At 42.3% G+C, this 21720-nt stretch overlaps 1 protein-coding gene across 4 annotated transcripts in view; it reads right to left on the bottom strand.

Moving 5' to 3' along the window:
• EXOC6B (exocyst complex component 6B) overlaps window positions 1-21720 on the bottom strand; it is a 660637-nt gene that overhangs the window by 3510 nt on the left and 635407 nt on the right. For 2 of the 4 annotated variants that reach the window (XM_054545544.2, NM_001131582.1), the window contains 1 exon segment: window positions 4527-4639. The exons of the other annotated variants lie outside the window; for them this stretch is intronic. In XM_054545544.2, the coding sequence (XP_054401519.1) occupies window positions 4527-4639 (113 nt within the window). 4 annotated transcript variants of the gene reach the window in all.

Genomic DNA, 21720 nt, shown 5'->3' with positions numbered 1-21720 from the left:
CAATGGTGGAAGGAGAACCTGCAGGAAGCAGGATGGCAATGCATCTTAACCACTACCCAGAGTAATGACAGAGTCCAGATCATCTCCACTGTCAGGCCCACACTCACCTACTCATCAGGAAGCTGGCATTCTGGCACCTACAGCCCTCCCAACTTCAGTCACCTTTGGAAACTGGTCAAGACCCAGTTTTGGAGGGGCCAATCTCCTTATCCCTTATACTTGCTCCACCTAATTCATTCTCTTCTCTCAGCAGGTATGTACCTGCTATAGGTGTCTGGGAAAGGGAACAGCTCTGCTGGTCAATAAGCCCCTATAGAATGTCTAGGATCCACTCATTACCTCATGAACCTACTAAATCCTGATAGGACGTTTGAGATAATATTTGAAAGGTAAAGCAGGAAAAGTGTTCTTAACTAGCAATTCCAACAAAACATGAATAACTGAAGGCCACTGTGTATTTCTAAACTTCACTCTAGCTGGCTACTCTATCCTGTCCCTAACAAAACTAAGGGCTTGACTGACCTTTTTCCTTTCGTCTCAGGGTAAAGGCACATAGGTGGTGTGGTAGCTAAGAGAGTATGGTGCTGAGGAAAGCATGTGCCAAATGGCTGGGCCATCCTCTCACTCCATAAACCAGAGCTTTTTACATAAGAAGCCTTTCAGTTCTCAATGGCTGTCTGTACCCCTGGACCTTTGACCTTTGGGTCATGCTAAAGCTTCATAGATGGCATATTCCTAGAACACAAACCATGGGCAATTCTGGCCAGCGGTTCTTTCAGACAGAGAGCCCTAACTGGGAAACATGGACAAGAAAGTCAAGACTAGGCTGAGATGGTCACAGAACCCCCAAGTCTGACTAAGCAACTGTGACAGAATTCAGGAATCTGCTATTCCCTGCAGAGGGCCCACAACCCCTGACATCTATTGGTGGCCACTAACTCTTGTCCTAGCTGCTGCACACCAGACCCATATCCCACAGCTAGTTCCAGTGTTAGACAATTGAGAACATGCCAAGACAGATTTCTCTCTGGGATAGGGGCAGGCCAGTCTCACCAGAGTTGGGCCAGCCCTCTGACTTCACTGCTCCCTGGGCTGTGTGGAGACAGGCTAGAAGAGGGGAGGGAAGGAACATGGTACCGGGCTATAAACTGTCCCCAGGCTATTTCCCAGGGGACTTTGGGCCAATCCTGCACCATTTTCTCCCCCACTGTGGGTGGCCCTTTGCAGAGGAGCAGATTAGAGGCCAGTGAGTCAAAAGGCCAGAGATCCCACAGGGGCATTTATGTTTGGTATATATGATATAAATTTACAATATATATATTCCATAAGGGCATTATATGTGGCAAGAAGGTTCTAATGAGCACCACAGCTATATGGCTCTGGCTAACAGTGATAGCCACAAACTAATTAAGAATTCTTTTAGCTGGGCACGGTAGCTCACACCTGTAATCCCAGCACTTTGGGAGGCCAAGGCGGGTGGATCACGAGGTCAGGAGATCGAGACCATCCTGACTAACACAGTGAAACCCCGTCTCTGCTAAAAATCCAAAAACTAGGTCAGGTGTGGTGGCAGGTGCCTGTAGTCCCAGCTACTCGGGAGGCTGAGGCAGGAGAATGGTGTGAACCCAGGAGGCGGAGCTTGCAGTGAGCCGAGATCTCACCACTGCACTCCAGTCTGGGTGGCAGAGCGAGACTCCGTCTCAAAAAAAAAAAAAAAAAAAAAAAAAAAGAATTATTCATCAAGCAAACTCAGAACATTGAATATAAGGTACGACCACCCACATGTGGAGGCCTGTGCTTGGAGGGGAAGAAGAAGGGGAAGTGACTGCGCTAGTTGAAGAGAAAGCACGAGGGTCCTTAAGACTCTGATAATTACTGTATTTGTTCCCTAACACACTAGTTGCACAATTACGTTTGTAGAACTGGCCTAGTTTTAGATAGTTCCAAAGAAAGATTCCCTTTCCTCTGCTGGGTATACAATATATCTAAACATTAACAACAACACAAAACAAACAAAAAGAAATGAAGAAAACCACTTCCTATATTCATAGGGCATTTAGTTTAATATCCTACATTATCATTAATTTCATGACTCCTGGAAGCAGCTGAGAGACAGGCAGCCCACTGGCTTTCAGCTCCCACAGGGAAGCTCCTGTAATATCTAGGAGAAAGAGGGTAGTCTTTGGCCACAAAGGCTAGAATTTCTTGGCCATTAAGACCTGGAGTTGGAACGAGGCACTGTAAAGATAAACTCAAGTACCCTGCTGGTTTCTACTCAAGAATGCTCCAAAAACAAAAGTCAGCCCTCCCACCTTCCATCCCATTCTGAAAGCCCAGTATCCTGTTCTACTTTATTAACAGCTATGGCCACCTCTCAATGATACAGGGGCCACTTCTTTTCCCTAAATGTCTTTAGCAGGTCTTTTGTCTTTCTGTTTCACCCTGCTAAGAAGGGCCAGGTTGAAAAGGAGAGTCAAGATCTGATGGTAGAGCTGGCTGTGGAAAAGCAGGAATAGGTCAGGTAAAGGGGTCAATTCCTATGAGGCTGGGAGATACGGATTGTAGTGATCTGGATGCCCTTTGCTCTGCTGTGTTTGGAAGGAAGCTTTTAAACTCTTCTGATTGCTAGGGCTAAGCACATAGTTTCTTTACTGGCCAACGCTCCAGAATGGTAGGGAGAGGCTAATTATTTTAGACTATTGTTGAGCCATAGGGAGTGGATGAGCCAGTATTTCCTAGACCAGAGATTCTTGGGAACAGAGTTTGAGTAAAGGACTGCTGAGAGAAGTAAATAACTGAAGGGAATCCCAGAGCCCATTTGAAGGACACATATGACCATTAAATATGACCATTTAAGCACCAACTCAAAGATCAAAATGTTCCCTTCTTTCAGCTTGGCACCAAGAACTGTGGGATTAAGCCTTGCCTCTAATAAAGGGTCTTCTATAAGAGATGCGGGTTCTAGATTTTAAAGCCACCAAGAGGTAGGGGAGGCTGCTGAGGAGCTCCCTTTGGTCAGGGCTTTATTTCAGGCCTCACACTAGCAAGAGTATTGAGTGTGCCAAGAAGCTGAATAGGAACAACCCTTTACCTGGCACAATGGGAGAAAATCCCTGCCGCCACTCCCAGCCCCAAAGGAATTAGTAAGCCAAGGGTCACTCTAAGGGCCAAGGATAGAGAAGGCAGCCAGCCAGTTGGCACCAGGCTGGTTTAGTAGATTAGTATGTCAGGGCGGGGACAACTCAGAGGCTAGGGATTTTAGTGTAGTCATTAGTGTCAATGAGGAAACCAGAAGGACTTGCCTCAAAGTGATGGAAAAGGCCCAAGTGAATAATATACTTACTCTCTAGATATCCTAGGGCGGAAGGTCAGTGGGAGAGAGAACCATGGGAAACAAAGTTAAAATGGAAACATCAATCTCTGACGTGGTCAGGAGAAAACTGCAGTCTGAGTTTTTAGTCCCTTGGCTCCAAATACATACCCCTGCATCATGCTCTTGCCTACCCTTCACCTCTTCCCCTTTTCTCCCCCTTTCATATTACATAGTAAGAAGGATAGACTTTGACCTCTCCTTCTGCTTAAGGCTCCACTCTGACTTCCTGGACTCTGAGCCTTGTCTTCCTAGGATTTGAGACATGGTTGACTGGCCATATATGTAGACTTCCTACACCGCCTAGATGCAGGGCATTCTTCCAAGTAGCTGGGGATTAACTAGTTTCTCAGATTTCAAGAGAAACCTGCCTTTTTATATGGGTCTTTGTCTCTGACCTGCCAGCTCTCTAATAGATTAGCAAAGCCAGAGCCAGGCTGTAATACATAGCATTTCCCAGCTTCTGGGTGACATATTTGTTAGCCCTGAGATTTCCTGGAGCTGCCTAACTTACTTTCAGTGGTAGCACCTCTGCTTCAGAGAGGCTACAGCTCTGTGGCAGGGAACCCTCTGCAGGCTAGTGACTGCATAAGGCAAGAATTAGACACCTTCTCCAATACAGCTTTGTTGGGATAGTCAGCACAACAAAGCTCAGTCTGGCAGCGGGTGGGAGCTGGGAACAGATGAAGGTTTCAATAATTCTAAATAATTTCCAGGGATTCTCTACTAGGAACCACAGAAGCCATCTGTTCTGTGGAGTTGCACTATCCGTCATCATACCCCAGATGACTAGGGCAGCCTCATTCTGTTCACCAGGCTGGCCTGAGCCCCAAACCAAGCCATTTTTTTTCTTCTCTTGCCATCTCTAGTAAGAGACACTAGTAAGAGACCCATTAAACTAGAAGGTAATGTCAGAGTCCAATTCTGATCCATACTTGGCCTAGCTTGTTGGGGGCTCAGGAATTAATAAGCCACAGGAGGAAGACTGGCCTGCCAAGTCCAGTGATTGAGATTGCTGACAGCACCCAGGGCCTATGGCAACTTCCAGAACAAGGCTATCTTTCAAGGTATTGGCAGTGGCAAAATTATCTTCTATGCCAACCCCCAATCCCTGTCTCCCCACCTGCCAACACAGACCACTGGACTAGGTACTCACTTCTCAAGCAGGGTCAGAGCAGTCACTGGGTTTACCCGGAGGTACTTGCAGTTGGGCTGACCATAGTCAGCAAGGTAGGTTGACCAATCCCACTGGATGAAAAGATCCAAAAGCTGTAAAATATCCAAACCCCACCCCAGGGATCAGTCAGACAGACAAGACAAACCAAGATTCCAGAAACCATCATTCTTCACTACCAGCTAATAAATTAGATATATAAAAATTAAAATATAATAAGAAAAAGAACAGCTACAGACTATTCTTTCAACCAAGAAAATAAATGAGTAAACATTAGATGGCAGACTTATCTCTGCCATAAGCAATATGGAAACGTTGCTAAGACTATATGCCAGCAGTTAGCTCTCAGAGGCAACCCTGTAAAGAAACTAACACAGGACTGAATCAAATATGATAATAATATCATAATAATTATTCACTTACTCATTTAATAAATACTTATCAAATGCCTTCCACATGCCAAGAACCATTCTCAGTATTCAACAAAGAACAAATAAAGGTGGATGTAGTCCAGTGCCACATATGCAATTGTTTGAACTTCAAGGTTAAAAGGTCTGGGTTCAAGTATCAGTTTTGTGACTTGCTGTACTGACTTAGCCCAAGTGACTTAGGTAATACAGACATATACACATGCCTATATACAAATAGGACACACAGATAACACAGAAACACTGAAACAAGGCGTAAATGGATCATGTAGCATTTATAAGAGGCAATACGTGTTACGTCTATGCAGTCACAGGCTAAGAAGATGAAATCAGGGCCATAGTAGATTAGCCCATGATTGAAGACACAGAGTCTAGCTAGAATTGGGTTATGAGTGTTAAAGAGAAGTGCCAAGAGCTAGATGTGTGAAAAGACAATGAGAGCTTTCTGAGGGTGAGCTGAGTTCTGACACTGGGGAGATTTTGACTGAGAGAAACTAAACTTTTGTCAAAGGCTTTCCTTCCCAGTCAGTTTTAGCCTCAGACATCACGCTAACAAATATTCAAAAATTGTAACTAAGTAAAACAAACAAATAAAAGCTTCTAGAAGGGGCACAGTCCCAGACTCATATCACTGCATAGAGGGAGAACCCTCACAGTACTTTTTGACTCAAGACATTCTCCATTTCTCCCTTTCCCGGAGATAGGTAAGTGCTGATGAGGACAAGTAGATGGCTGGTTGTGCAGAACAAAGGCAGAGAGGCCAAGAGTGCAGTCATATCCAATGCCAGAGCCTGGGCTCTAGGCATACCTTCCTCCATGTCTGTCTTCACTGTGCAGCTGGGCAAACAGGCAGTATGGGCCTTGCCCTATTTGGCCAAGTCTCCACTTCATCCAGTTTCTTAGAATAGCTGTTATGAACTTCCTGAAGCAGGATGGCAATTGGCTGAAGTCCCAAACCTAAAACTGAGAAAAGCCCCTACACCCTCAGCCAAGAAAGGGATTTTAGAGATGAGAGAAGGAGTGGGGGAGAGACAGGCACACTGGTTGGTCTGGGCCAGGATGGTCCCAAACGGCCCCTCAGGCCATTTTCAGGTCATGCCTATTTTCATTGGCAAGTTGACCCACTTCCTTCTGCTGACCCAAGGCCTCAGAGAGTTATCCTTTAGAAGAGAATTTCCCTTGACTTTCTACTCTAGCATCAGTATTTCTTTCTTTCTTTTTTTTTTAAAAAATTATACTTTAAGTTCTAGGGTACATGTGCACAATGTGCAGGTTTGTTACATATGTATACATGTGCCATGTTGGTGTGCTGCACCCATTAACTCATCATTTACATTAGGTATATCTCCTAATGCTATCCCTCCCCCTCCCCCCACCTCACGGCAGGCCCCGGTGTGTGATGTTCCCCTTCCTGTGTCCAAGAGTTCTCACTGTTCAATTCCCACCTATGAGTGAGAACATGAGGTGTTTGGTTTTTTGTCCTTGCGATAGTTTGCTGAGAATGATGGTTTCCAGCTTCATCCATGTTCTTACAAAGTACATGAACTCATCCTTTTTTATGGCTGCATAGTATTCCATGGTGTATATGTGCCACATTTTCTTAATCCAGTCTATCATTGATGGACATTTGGGTTGGTTCCAAGTCTTTGCTATTGTGAATAGTGCCACAATAAACATATGTGTGCATGTGTCTTTATAGCAGCATGATTTATAATCCTTTGGGTATATACCCAATAATGGGATGGCTGGGTCAAGTGGTATTTCTGTTTCTAGATCCTTGAGGAATTGCCACACTGTAGCATCAGCATTTCTGTCCTGCGGTCTTCAAAGACCACTCAAGACAGCTCCACTTTACTTGCTTCCTGGGACCACGACAGGTACTGAGAGTACCCCTTGTTCTAAAGTTCTTTCAGTACTGTGCTTTACACATTTCACTATGTTTTCCTGCAACTCCTAGGGAAAGAACTATGAAAAAGGATAGCGTTTTTTCAATTAAAATTTTTCTCACAAATTAAAAAAAAAAAACCCCTAGGAAGGCTTTTACTATTTGCCTATTGAGGAGCTGATAAGAAAAGTGAATGAATATCAGAAAAGTCTAATTGGAAAACCATTTCTTAAAGCTATTTTAGATATTACTTTTTCAGCCTATATGGACATATACATGCATGTAATAAAACTACCTTCTTTTTAAATGAATTCCTAATTTCTGTGATGGAATTAATTGTATTAGTATTTCAGATTTATTGCTAATTACTACCATGTATTTGTGGTTAATGACACATGAGAAGTCACTAGTGGACAGTGGAGAGAAGTTCATGGCTTAGCTCTAAGTTATGGGATCTTTGGGGTGTCGCTTTTCTGGCCGGAAACCTGTGGCCAGTGGCACCTTTGCCTGAGTTTTGCTCTGGCCCACTGGGTTTGTTCCACCCACTTGGCCTGGGAGGCTGAGCTCATGCCTGCCAGGGACACTGGAGTCAGGTGTGGAGCAGCAAGGGGTGTGTGTGAGTAAGTATGGAGTCCGGCCACTGCACAGTCAGACATGCTGGGTGCTGCCATGGGGTGGGCAGCTCCAGGTGCCAGCATGGGCACCAATTCTCTGTGAGAATGAAGCTGGACCAGGTGCACTGCATGCAGCTTTCCTGGATGGCACCCAGGAATGTGGCAGCACCCAGAAGCTTGGAGATGCCAGGAAACACAGGGCCCCAAAGAGGGAGTCACAGCCCTGGCTCAGGGAGCTCCCAGGTCTGGGCTCTACAAAGGGCTGCAGCTCTTCTCTCCTTCTCTTCACCCATAATGTGGCAAGCAGGGGGCATATTTCAGCCATGTTTGTGTTACCCCAGCTCTTTTAGCTTTGCCATTCAGTGGGTCTCAAGTTCTTTTCCTGCGACCAGGAAGAATGAGGTACACAGACAAGTGGAGGGTGAGCAAAATGAAGAGATTTATTGAGCAATAGAACAGCTCAGAGATGACCCACAGTGGGAAGCTCCTCTCAGTAGCCAGGGTGTCCCGGCAAGTATTCAGCTTCTAGCAGAAAGGGTTGCTCCTCTCTGCAGGCAGGTTGTCTCGATAAGTGTTCAGCTATCAGCAGAGAGAGTGGCTCCTCTCTGCAGCTGGTCCTCCTGTTGTCTCTCTGTCCTCTCCTCCGCTCTGGCTGAGCCCAGGGCTTTTATGGGCCTCAGAGGAGAGGAAGTGCATGCCAACTGGTCCACAGGCAGCCAAGTCCCTACTCTGGTCTGTGGGACTGGCAGCCTGGCCACAAGCCTTCAGGCCTTCTGTGGCCTGAAGGTCAGGCATCACTGGGGACCTGCCCCCTTCTGCCCAGGAACCTGTCTGCTTTCTGCTCCCATTCATGGCACCTGGGGTTGGCCCCAACTTTGCTCCGAGATTGGAGTGGCACTGACAACAGGGAGAAGCCATGCAGTGGGAGCAGGCACTTCCAAGCCTACAAGGGCAGGGAGGGCCTTCCCAGGCCCCCAAGAGTGAAGGGATGCCTGGGTCTGCAGCCACGGTTTGGGTGGCTGCAGCTGTGCTGGGGGTGGAGCACTGGGTTCCTGCCTGCTCCGTGGAGCAGGAGGCCCGGGTCTGCAGCTGTGGTTTGGGTGGCTGCAGTTGTGCCCAGGAGGGCAGGGCTCTTGCCTGCTCCCCAGCTCCCACCAGCTCCATGGAGTATGTAGCCCCGGTCTTGCCTCCCTGCTGCAGCCAGCATGATGGCAGTGGTGGGCCATTTAGGGCAGCCACTGCCATCATAAGGATTTCCATTTTTGTCTTCCTGCCAAAGTCAATGCCAATGGTGAGCCTAAGAGCTCTGGAATGACAAGCTATCTAATTTATTCCACTACAGTCATGGAAGCTACATAACTCTATTAAGTTCAACCACCATGAGCCTATAGATCACACTCCGGGTCATTGTTGCTTCCCACAGTCTTTTAGGGTGGCCTGAAGCTAGGTCATATGGCCTTCTCTGAGACAGAAGGACAGAGAGTGAACTCTGAGGGTACTTAACTAAGTTAGCTGCTTGGAGGCACACTTCTACTGGATTCCATAAAACGGTGTTAGAATGAATGGCCAAGAAAACCAGCAGGCCTATTTATCCGTATAGTACTTTGATTTCCAGACTGACTTGCAAGGTCAATCAGACCCTCCCAGCCTGATTCTCCACATACAACAACCTTGTCAGATTGCTATAAATTCTCCTGCAAGAACACTCAATCATCATTAGTGACCACTAATGTTTCTTTTTTATTTTTAAATCTTTCATTTGGAAATATTTCAAATTTATCAGAAAGTTGAAGGAATAAGCATAGCATAAAGAGCAACATATTGCTTCCATCCAGATCCATCCACTGTCAATATTCTACCCCACATGCTCCAGCACTTGAATTCTCTTTCTCTTCACACACATACACCCATGCATGTACACATATGCTATTTCTTTTCTTGAGTTTCTTCAAAGTAAACTGAGACTTTATTCCCAAATACTTCAGTGTTCCTAAGGATTAGGAATATTTTCTTATATAATCACAGTATAATTTTCAACTTCAGTTAATTTAATGTTGATATGATCCATATTCAATTTTGTAAGTTGACCCAGTAATGTCCTTTATAGCCTCTTTTATTTTTGTTCCACTACATGATATAATTTTAGGATTGACTATTATGTTTAGTTGTCATGTCTCGTTAGTTTCCTTTAATCTGGAATATTTATACAACTTTTCTTTTTCTTATATGATATTGACATTTTTGAAGAATACAGTTCCCCTGCCTCCATTTTTTCCCAGTTTGGTTTTGTCTAGTGGCTTCTTATAAGATTCAAGACTGAATTCTTTAGCAGAATACTATGTAAGTGATGCTATGTCCTCCTCAGGGTATCACCTCTGGAGGCATACAAATGCTCATTTTTCCCTCATTGGTGATATTAATTTTGATCACCTGATTAAGATGTTGTCTGATTTCTTCCAACATCTGGTTATTATGTTTTCCTTTGGGACTGTGAAGATTTAAGACATTCAAATATCTGTTATCCAGTGAGGATTCTTGCATAACCCAATCTTTACTATGATCGTTGCAAACTGCTGATTTCTCAACACCATCCTTCCTTGCACATTTATGAGTTGTCACTCATTCTACTGTAAGCAAGTACTCTCTCTTCCCCGCTATTAATCTATCTGTCCATTTGTTATTGGCACAAACTCACCACCGTGCCCCTCCCCTCCCCTCCCCTTCCTTCCTTCCTTTCTTCCTTCCTTCTCCTTTCTTTTCTCCTTTCCTTTCCTTGCCTGTCCTGTCCTTTCCTTTCCTTCCTTCTTTCTCTTTCTCTTTCTTTCATTCTCTCTGTCTCTCTTTCTTTCTTTTTCTTCTTCTTCTTTTTTTTTTGAGGCAGAGTCTCGCTCTGTCACCTAGGCTGTCACTCGGCTCACTGCAAGCTCCGCCTCCTGGGTTCACGCCATTCTCCTGCCTCAGCCTCCCGAGTAGCTGGGACTACATCTTTTCCTTCTTTCCCTCCCTCCCTCCCTCTCTCCCTTCTTTCCTTCTTCTTTCTTTTTTCCTAAGATACCAGTTCTTGCTCTGTTGCCCAGGCTGGAGTGCAGTGGTGCAATCATAGCTCACTGCAGCCTAGAACTCCTGGGCTCAAGTAATCCTCCCACCTTCACCTCCCTGAGTAGCTAGGACTACAGGCACACCCCACTATGCCCAGGTTAACTTTTAAATTTTTATTTTTATAGAGATGAGGTCTTGCTATGTTGCCCAGGCTGGTCTGGAACTCCTGGGCTCCAGTGATCCTCCTGCCCCAGAAAGTACTGATTTCTAAAGTTACTTAGGTTAGTATTTTCTTTGTCATTACTTTCAATATGGTTTCAGTATACTTTCAATATGGTTCAACATAGTTTTTCTTCTATAATTCAGCTATGTTCATTTTTCACTGCTTGTGTTCCATTTTTGATTCCCCCACATTCCAGCTGATTTTCATTATTAATTTTGTGGTATGTGAAACAATACTATAGTTCTGAGAGTAACAGCAATATAAAAAAGTGTTCTCAGAGAAGTATTACTCCTTCCTCATCTCAACCTGTTCCCATTCTCCCCACTTCTTTCTACATATTTCCTATTCATTCCTGTAGATAACCAATCTAGTTTCTGGTTTATCCTTCTTTTATTTATTTTACACCAATGAGCAGAAACATATATATCTTCTTATATCTTCCTCTTTCTCTCTTGAAGGGTAGTATATCATAGCTACTCTTTTATGCTTTGTTTTGTCATGTAATGGTGTATCCCAGAACTCACTCCCTAGAAGCTCATTCCTCATTAATGATTATATTCTTGATTTATTCATGAAAATGCGGTTTTTGTAAACTAGGTAAGTAAAGTCATTTTCAAGGGACAGATCAGACACTACATTTTGGAGCATTTCATGTTAACTTGGTAGAATAGGAGAGTGTTAGATTTTTAGAGTAGGAAATTCTGATAAGTGTTAAGGCTAATTCAATCAAAAGCAAACTCAATCCATCATTAATGATGCTTTGATTTCAAACACAGAGTTATCTGTTTGTGGTATTTAATAGAACAGGGGAACTAAACTAGTGTAGTGGTTGATGTAATACTTTATAAGCTATATAGGTTAATTAAAATGGTAAATTATGTGATTACTGGTTATTATACAAAAATGTGTGTAAGTGGAAAAAGATATGACAAGGGGAGACATTTTTAATCAGTTTATATATTAAACAGGCCACTATGATAGGATACTTCTTTTTCTTCCTATATAACTTTTATCTGTGTGACTCTTAACTAGGACTTTGGCAAAGTTCTAAAGCTGCCTCTGCTATATTTCCTTGTTTTTTTCAGAAAATTCCCTTGGCTTAGTAAGACTCAAATTGTAATTCTGATTTCATGGAGGGTGGGGACAGTGGAGAGGACCAAGAACTAGAAAGCATAAGCAACTTGCTAAAAATCACAAAGTAGACAAGTGGTAGAGACAGTTTGTTGGCTCACACTCCCCAAGATGCCACAGCTGGTTGTTTGTTGTTGTTGTTGTTGTTTTGTTTTGTTTTGATTTTTTAATCCTGATTGATTCTGTCTGAGTTAGATACTCATCTGAGACTAGGCCAAATCTCTGAACAGACTTTCTTTTTTGAAAGAGTAGCTGGGAAAGACTAGAAAAATCCAAACAAGCCAAAGTGAAAACCAGTCCAAGGCCATACAGTGAGTTAACTGGACAGAGAACAGACAGCATTATAATAGTAGAACAAATGCAAAGTTCCAGGAACGACCTTAGGAATGCGATTATTATTAGGATAAAGCAGGACTCTGTTGATCCTTGTTAGTGTACACAAATATACATGTCTCCAGCAGCAAGTCTAGAAATAATTCAGATGGATGAGTTGCTCATGGCTAAAGGATTAGAAGGAAATCGTCAAATAAAAATTACGGGCAATATTCAAGCAAACCATCCTGGGGGTACTTAAGTTTTCTTTGGCAGAAACGATTACCCAAAAAAACTCAGAAAATAGAAATGTGGAGCCTGTTGGAGAATGGCTGCTTGTTCCTCCTCCTGGACTGTCTGTTACCAAATCAATTCATATCATGCCTATTCATGAGTGAAGAGAATTGTTGGATGTACCCTACCTTCATTGCCAATTCTTGGGATATGAGCCTCATCTCCCATGTAGACAGGAGCTCCCCAAGGATGGGGATTATGTTTTCTCCTTCTGACTCCTCAACAGCACGGACTATCAAATGGCTAGATTCTCAGCAGGCAGTCAGCAAAGACATGGCACACAGAATTAAATAGGTTAGCTAACATTTTGTAGCAATGATACTGGCTAGATGGTGGGAGAGACTTATACTTTGTGCTTCTCATATCAAACATTCAAATGGACCAAACCTAGGCTCCTCTTGCCCGGCACTAGAAGAAAAGTTGTATAAGGAAGAAGGAAGCATCAAACAGGAGAGGTGATACCTATCATAGGTGAGTGGGAATCCAGTCCCAGACATTTGAATTCAAGGTTCCAATGGAAGATACCTATGACTAGTGACTGGGAACACAGCAGATATTTGGTGACATGTGGGCTGGGCCTTAGTAGGCAGCATGGGGCCTACCTCATGTTAGAGAAAGCCTCCTCTTTCCAGAAAACCTGCAAAGATTCCATGGGAAGCAAAGGATAGTATGAGCTAAGGTAGGCATGCAGACAGACACAGATGCTAAGACACACTGACAGTGGCCATACCCCTCTTCCCCAGGGGTGATTTTCTTTACATGCATGTTTTCACTTGAACAGGAACACTGAGTCCTGTAGAGAACTGCGCTCCCAAAGCAGGTGCATCCTTGAAGTAAATTTGATGCAGGAAAACCTGAATTTGCACTTTATATACATTCCAGAAGAATTCTTCATGTTAAACAGGATAGACTACAAAGTGATTTCAAATAACATGCTTTTCTGGGACACTTGACACATAATCCAAGAAAAATTCTAAAAATTCTACCTCTTCAGAACATGGCCACTGTATAAAGTGCAGTCCACTTTCACTAACATACAGAACACTAACCCTGGAGAAGCTTCATTTGTCCACTCCCTGCCTTTGACAGGATGAAACTAATTACATCATTATAAAGTATTTTCATAATCACTGATCCACATCTGCCTTTTTTTGGAAGCAGTAGAGCACAGCAAAAAGAGCTCCAAGGCTGAGGGTCCTCTGACTGATAGTGTGACCCCAGGCATGACACCAAATCTGTTTTTCTGGTTCAGATGTGGAATCATAATAGCTTCTATCAGCAGCTGAGAGCAGATTAAGAGAACAATTGTAAAGTCTACTAAAAAGCATAGAATTGACCAATGACCCATTTGTGTTTATTGCCCAAGATTTCCTCCAACTCCTTGTCTCTGGTGCTGGGCCTCTCAAAGAAGGGCATCCTGAGTCTGCCTCCTGTGTCTCCTCAGGAGCACTTCCTGACACAGAAATCTGGGCAAATGTAGAAAATGGAAAGCAGGGCTTATTTCGACAAACATAAACTGAGTACCAACAATGTCTCAGTCACTCTTCTAAGTATTGCATATGAAATGATGTTAAGACGTTATCTCTAGTCTTGAGGAAATCAGTCTGGTAAATAAATTGATACGGAATGATGTGAATACCCTAACAGGTACTCTAACAGGTTATAAAGAAAGTTCAAAAGAAGGGCATCTAAGCCTGAGCCAGGTAGGTGGTGACTGGTAGAATGGGGTGGGGGTGTCAAGCAAGGAATCTGACATGGCTAGATCTCTCAGGAGTGCTTTGGGAATAACCAAGACAAATGAGGCCTCATATGCTAAGCTAAGGAGATTCATTTTAGCCTAGAGACTTCTCTGCTTGTTCTCATCACTGCCGCTACCTGCTTTTTTCTAGATTAGAAGATGGAAAACTAAAGTCACCACCTGTTGTAAATAAAGTTTTGTTGAAACATAGCCATGTTCATTGATTTACATAATTATCTATGCTGCTTTTATGCTATAATAGCTGAGGTAAGTAGTTGTGACAGAGACCATATGACATGGGAAGCTTAAAATATCCACTATCCCGTCTTTTACAGAAAAGGTTTGCCTGTAGATCCAAGGCAGGGAGGGCAGTATGCTCTGAAATTCTCTCAGATATAAGACATTTAATACCTAGTAAAGAAAGAAGAAAAAAATGGCTTTAGGGAGACCCTTCCCATTGTAATGAGATGGCATAAAATTCATTATCTTAACAACTGGCGTAAGAATTATTTTATGGGAGAAAAACATGTTTGGGGAAATATCCTGCTTGGTGAGACCCCCAAGGTGCCAAGATGTCTAGTAGAGAAGGTAGAAGGAATTTGGTATTCTGGTTCTTGAGAGGCAGAATGTGAAGAGAGGAGATTAACTAACATGTGTGAGAAGGGCTAAGAAGAAAATCCTTCACGGTATGGTGGTTCCAGACAAGTTTGGAGACCTGGGGAATCTAATAAGCGACTTTTCAAAACTGTTTGCTGTGCAATTCATGACACAATCAATCTTCTTTACAAACCCAACCCCTCAATCCTGGTCTTTAGACAAATCCACTCTGCTCCCAATTGCTTGGGTGAATGATTTCTCTCTCTCTCTTTCTCTCTCTCTGTGTGTGTGTGTGTGTGTGTGTGTGTATGTGTGTGTGCACAACTCAGAGCAGAAGCTGTTTCACACCTAGAAAGCTGCAGAACTGCCCTATGGAACTGGGAGTGCAGGAAGCAAGAAGGCTGGAGGTGTCTATGGATTCACAGAAATCTGGAGGAGGCCTTTGGATTTTCCATAGGCTATGGAACTGTGGTAGAGAGAGGTTCCAAGTTTTTCTGATCTCTGTAGATTAAGGGGGTCAAGCTTATACCTGAGCTTTGCAACAACGGCCAGTAACAGGTTGGTTCCTGGCCCTACGTCTGACCTCTTCTTCTTTTCCCTAGTTGAGTGAAGGCAGAAGAAGAGGTAGGCGAAGGCACAAAGAGTGGCTGTGCAGCTCCCTGCTTTCCCTGCAGCCAAGCTCCAGGTGGATAGAAGCTTCATTAAGTTCTTTATCAGTGACCAATTCCCTATCAGCAGCTTCCTCTGAAAGGGAACATCTCCCTGAGAAATATTTATTTGCCGCATAAATGTGGGTTTATAGGTTTTCTGTCTAAACTTTTCACCTTTTCTCTCTTGGTAAAGAGAAAAAAAGAAAGATAGGGAGGCCTCAGTTCTCCTGTTGTTACCAGCTGGTGCCTAGAGGAAGACTCCCAAATAAAAATGCCAACACCAAGTATTCCTTTGAGTCAGAGACTGTCCTGTAGGGCCATTTCTCACTGATGACAGCATCTATCCTGCTGCAGGGACCAGAAGGAAAACCTATTATCACACTGGCTGATAATAACCATGTACACATACATGTTCAAGGGGAGGATGGGAGGCCCCTGTCATGGGCTGACTGAGTTGTCCCTTGTTGGGGTGGCAGAAGCAGGCAGGTGTGAATTTTGAATGGAACTGCTGCCACAGATGTTGTAGGAGAAGAAGGTAGGAGCCACGGACCAGTGTTTATTTTCTTTCAGTATACTGTGACTTGTTAAAGGTTCCTAGGTGGGTGAATTAGGGACTATATTATTGAGTTGTTAACTAAACTACCCTCCGTCTCTGGACAAAATGACTAAGCGGCTTAAATAAAATCCCTGCAAAGAGACCACAGAGTGAAGACAATATTAACAATGTAAGTGTAAGCAAATATCGAGAAAATGGCAGAGCTCAAAAATCTCCTAATCATAATAGAAGCTCTTTATCAGCCACATTATAAAATAATAACAGTAATAAGCTAATCAGATTTGATAAGTCAGTCCCCCAAATCTGAAATTATCAAAAAAGCTATTTATATTATTTGTGTTCATTATTATGAAAAACGAACTTTACTTAACCTAAGTGCATATTGTGCTTTGAATTATTAATATTAGTATGTGTGTATGTACAAGCAGACTTTCAAAGGTAATGCTAATGTTCTGTCTATTAGACTGCAGTGGGAAGAAAGTTATATGTGGGAATAACCTTTTGCAGCTACTCAATGTCTAATTGTAATTTATTAGTAAATTTTTATACACACAACTATATTAGGGGTAAGCCCTTAAAATGTCTTTTACCAACAGTGAATTTTCAATCAAAAAACTCTGGAGACACTGGGTGATAACCTGCAGGGAAAACTACTGCAAATTCATAATGAAAATGATTCAAGTTATTTTTTATAAATGGATAAATTAAGAAACATTGTTGTAGAAAATTACATCTTGCCTTATATGAGTCATTATTACAAATTACAACCCACGCATCCTATGATAGGCAGAAGAAAAAATACCTAACATTAAGGGATTGTAAAGCAGGTAATGTCCTTATACCCTGGGTAAATTTAGAATAAGCTAGGCTCTCCGTGGCCTATGAAATATGCTTGAGTCTGGTAGAAAGACTCAGCACTAGACAAATTAACTTCTTAAGATCTTTAGCCCAACTAGATATGCATTTAAAGTCAATTTTGTTCACTTGGATTTGAAGGCTAGAGACTGAATAAAATTGCAACTCAGAATTTCATTGCCAAATTTTGGAACTAATCAATAGATTCAGCAAAGAAGCATTAGATAAGTGGTTCTTGACCACCAAGGGATCATCTTTGTTTGTTTGTTTTCCATCCATAAACTTCAAATTTCTAAAGGGTTCTGCCTCCCAAACATTTTGTTAAGTAAACACTAGTTCCCAGGAAGATGATAGTTTCAGACCTATAGTGGTGGTATATTTGTTGCTTCCTTTGTCATTAAATTCATTTTCCTCCTTTCAATTCTATTTACTAATTAGTTTTCATGTAAAAATTTAATGAGCCACTTCAAGTCTACTTTGGACATAAGTGGGATTAAATAAATAGATAAAAAGTGTTCACCAGCATGCTATTTGTCCTTCAGGGTCAAAGGAGGGGCCCAGGCATTGAGTACCATATGCATTCAGATCAAGGGAAAATCAGGCCCAAAATATTTTAAGTTCCAGTCTGCCAAAAAGTTGAGCATGATTTAGATAAACAGAAGAGAATGAAGGGAATTTCAAGCAAAGAGACTAGTGGAAGCAAAGGAGCAGAAATAGGAGTAGCTGAGATGTATTCAAAGGAAGAAGAAAATAGACATTTCTTGAATACCTATTATGTGCCATACTGGGCTAGTTATCTTACTTACCCATTTCATTTGATCCCCAGGAAAATCAACAGCAGAAGAGGTAGGTACCTCCATTTTATAGATAAAGAAAAGAAATCCCAAAAAAGTTAAAAGAATGGGCCAAAAGGAACATATGCAGTAAGTGACAGAGTCAGGACTTGGACCCATAACAATCTGACTCCCAAGCCTGATCTTTTCCTCCATTCCCTTTCGAGCCTCTGTCAAGGGCTAATTGGATGAAAGCAGAGGGCATATAAAGGAATAGCAGTGAAGAGGCTGAAGAGGAAGTGGTGGGGTTAGACTATGCAGAGTACTGGAGTACTGACTCTCAGTCTAAGGACTTAAAAATAATCTATATTCCACAGGGAGTGGTAACATTTCAGTAGCAATTTATTTAGTGGGATAAATTTGGCAGTAGCATACAAGACGGACTAGAGGAGAACATTTGTAGTCAGGAAGATCTGAGACAATGAGGATCTGGATTGGGATGGCAACAACAGGGTGACAGAGGAATGGCCACTGTCTCAGGTCCGACTGAAGGATTTGAAGGCTGACTGAATGTTGGAGGAGACAAGGAAGACTAAAACATGATCATAAGGCAGGTTTTTCAAACTCAGTTGCCTTTAGGGATCAGGCACACAATACAAATGAATGAATCAGGCAGGTGAAATATGATAGTGAGTAGTGGGGGCTATGGAAAACTAGAGTACATAATCCTCCTAAAGGCATTCACATTTAGATGTTTTAAAAACATTATGCCAATCACTCATTGGGCCATCAGTCTGAAACTTCTGTATAGGGTTTTGAAGCTGGATAGGACACAGGACAGACCAAAGAGGAGAATGTTGGATATTGCCCCATGATCTACATGCCTCTCACATTCCCAGAGCTTTCTCTCATTGGCACGGTATACCACATTAATTAGGGTCATTATCAGTCCTAACTTTTCCCCACCAGCTGAGCTGACATATATGTCCCACAAAGAGGACATAGGGCCAATATGAAAAGAAACATATTTCAGGTTCAAGCCAGTGTTGTCAAGCTTGCTTAGAACACCATGCTTTTAGATGAGCTAAACCAATGGCCTTCAGAACAGATCCCAAAAGAACTCTTGCCTCCAAGGAAAACCAACAGAGCATTAAGGGCCTGCTCTCTCACAGAGCAGGCTGCCTCCTCCTTTTCCCCTTTCTCTACTAGCTGGGTCCATTTTGAAAAGGACTTTTCAGATCAGGCCAAGTAAAATTATAAGACAGAGAAAAAGAAATTTATAGATATTTACTGAGAACCAAGTGTTGGCTAAGTGACATATGTTTAACTTAGATACTGTTATTGGATTCTTTTACATAATTCTGTGAGATAGGTTATTATTTTTCTAGATGTGAGTAAGAAAGTAAATAAATAGCAAAGTAGTAGTAAGTACAAAGTAAGTAGTAAGTACAAAGAAAGTAGTAAATAGCAGGCCTTAGATATGAATTTAAGTCTCTTTAACTCCAAAGCTACTAGATTTGAAGTTAAGTCTCTTTAACATCCTTCTACTATGCCAAGAGCTCAGGTCTCCACTGTTCCCCATAACTGTTCTCATTCCAAACAAAAGCAGATGAACCAATACATCTCTGAGTTCTTTCATATGTGTCTTTTGCTTGAGCTATGCCAGTACTTACACAATTCAACAGGAAACAACACTGAAATCAGATTACTACAAATCTGGGGTGCATGGGCCAGGAAAGTCCAAAGAGGGGACCATATTTAAATCCTGGTATGAGGCAACTATGACTGTGTGACAAGGGCTGGTTGAATCATTGCCTGGCTTTCCTAGCCTTTATTCATGTTTAAAGCTGGAAAGAACCTCCAAGAAGAGCAGAGCAGAAACTCAATGAGATTCCAGGAAGCAACAGAATTCACTAAGGGAACCACATGAAGAGAGAGTGGTGCAATAAGTGTGAATATCAGACGAAACAACAGAGTCCCACCCAGAGCTGGCTAGTGAATCACTGTGATTTCTGACTACCACTAGGCTGTAATATTGAGCCACTCACCATGGAAGATTGGAAATTCTATTCAGATTTTCAATGTGATTTTATTAGACAGCTGACTTAAAGGGTAAGGCTACCTTACAGTTCAGCACCACATTCAATTCCAGGATCCTCAAAGGCAATGCATACAAGCAGGCCCAGTAGGTAAGTGCTTGCTAAAAATCTTGGCCAAGTCTAAGAAGCAAAACTTGCTGAAGACTATTCAGAAATATGTGTTTGTATTTGGGAGGCTGGGGAAAGTGAAGAGGTATGTCTTAATTTTTCTCTTTGTCTTTACTCACTGTGAATTTTTATAGGCAGAGGGTAAGGCTGGCTAAGGGCCTGTGGCAGGTTTCAATGACCAAGGGCAGTTAATGCTCAAAGAAACAGTGAAGTTTTAAATTACCTAAACCTTAGTAGGACAAATAGCTTCCTCTCCACTGCCACTCCCCATCACCATGAATACCCTTCCTTTTCTATCACAATCTCCTTTCTGTCCTCATGCCAGAAACTGTCACAATATTACTTCTCAGAATTCTCATCTAAGGGGTCAAGCATCCTATATGAAACAATTTTTGCCCGAATTCTGCCTGGCATTTTCAAAACATCCTGAAACCCTAGACCTTTTAGTTTGTTCCATATTATCTGTCTTTTGGTTAACAAACATACCATTAGTCATCCTGCTTTCCTTTGGTAGCTGCAGACATATTCTTTCGGGTTTTGAGAGGTTTTTATTTTTATTTTTATTTTGAGACGGAGTTTCACTCTTGTCACCCAGACTAGAGTGCAATGGCACGATCTCAACTCACTGCAACCTCCACCTCCCGGGTTCAAGTGATTCTCCTGCCTCAGCCTCCCGAGTAGCTGGGATTACAAGCGTGTGCCACCACCCCCTGCTAATTTTTGTATTTGTAGTAGAAACGGGGTTTCACCATGTTGGCCAGGCTGGTCTTGAACTCCTGACCTCAGGTGATCCGCCCACCTTGGCCTCCCAAAGTGCTGGGATTACAAGCGTGAGCCACTGCACCCGGCTTGAGAGATTTTTAGACTTCCGATATAGAAGAGAGAAGACCAGTACCGTAGCCCTGGATTTGTCATTAGTAGCCTTGCAACTCAGGATTCCTTCTAAAACTCACATTTACTGATGACCAGATATCTAATGTCCCTCCAGCTCTAAGATTCTAAATCTAATGAATTCCTTTTTAAAATAATTTTTATTTTTATTTTTTTTGGTAGAGACAGGGTTTTGCTATATTGCCAAAGCTGGTCTCAAACTTTTGTTCTCCCACTACCTTGGCCTTCCAAAGTGCTGGGATTACAGGCACAAGCCACTGTGCCGGGCAGTGAAGCTATGGTATAGAGAGTAGTTCTTAGTATTTAGCAGAAATGGGACTGATAAAATGATAGACTGTGAGGAATTGTAGAGAACTGTACTATTATTTCATCTTGCAGAGGAGGAAACTGAGGTCTGGAAAGATTCATTATGGCAAAGCTACCATGAATGGGGCTGTGGTTGGAATACAGGCCCCTGATTTGAATCCACTTTTCTTTCTAATATATGATGCAATTTAATCAGCTGGAGGAGAACCAAAATCTTTGAGAATAGTACACAGGTCAGGTGCCTAGAGAGGTGAAGGAGAAGGAAAGGGAGTTTCGTTTTTTAATTAAAAAATAAAAATAAAAGAGAATATAAAATCCATCTTACCTCAGTGAACAAATGTTAATGATTTGTCCAGTTTACTTCAGATCCTCCCTTTGTTTCAAAAAATAAAACATCATAAATAAAGGTGAAATCCCCCTGCCTTCTCTCCATTCTTTCACCTTCCTGATGAAGGCTGCTATCATGATTTTGTTATGTATCTGCTATATCTTTTTATGCTTTTAATAGATAAATAATATATGGTAATGTTCTGTTTTTTAGTTTATATATATATATATACACACACATACTAGGTATACATATGTGGCATTATACATAATATTCTGCAACTTGCTTTTTTCATTCAATCTTATGTTTTCAAGATCCATATACTAGGTATACATATGTGACATTATAC

The sequence above is a fragment of the Pongo abelii genome, chromosome 12 (assembly GCF_028885655.2).
Source record: "Pongo abelii isolate AG06213 chromosome 12, NHGRI_mPonAbe1-v2.0_pri, whole genome shotgun sequence".
Lineage (NCBI taxonomy): Eukaryota > Metazoa > Chordata > Mammalia > Primates > Hominidae > Pongo > Pongo abelii.
The sequence above is the reverse complement of the archived record's forward strand: the minus strand, read 5'-3'. Positions and strand labels throughout refer to the sequence as shown.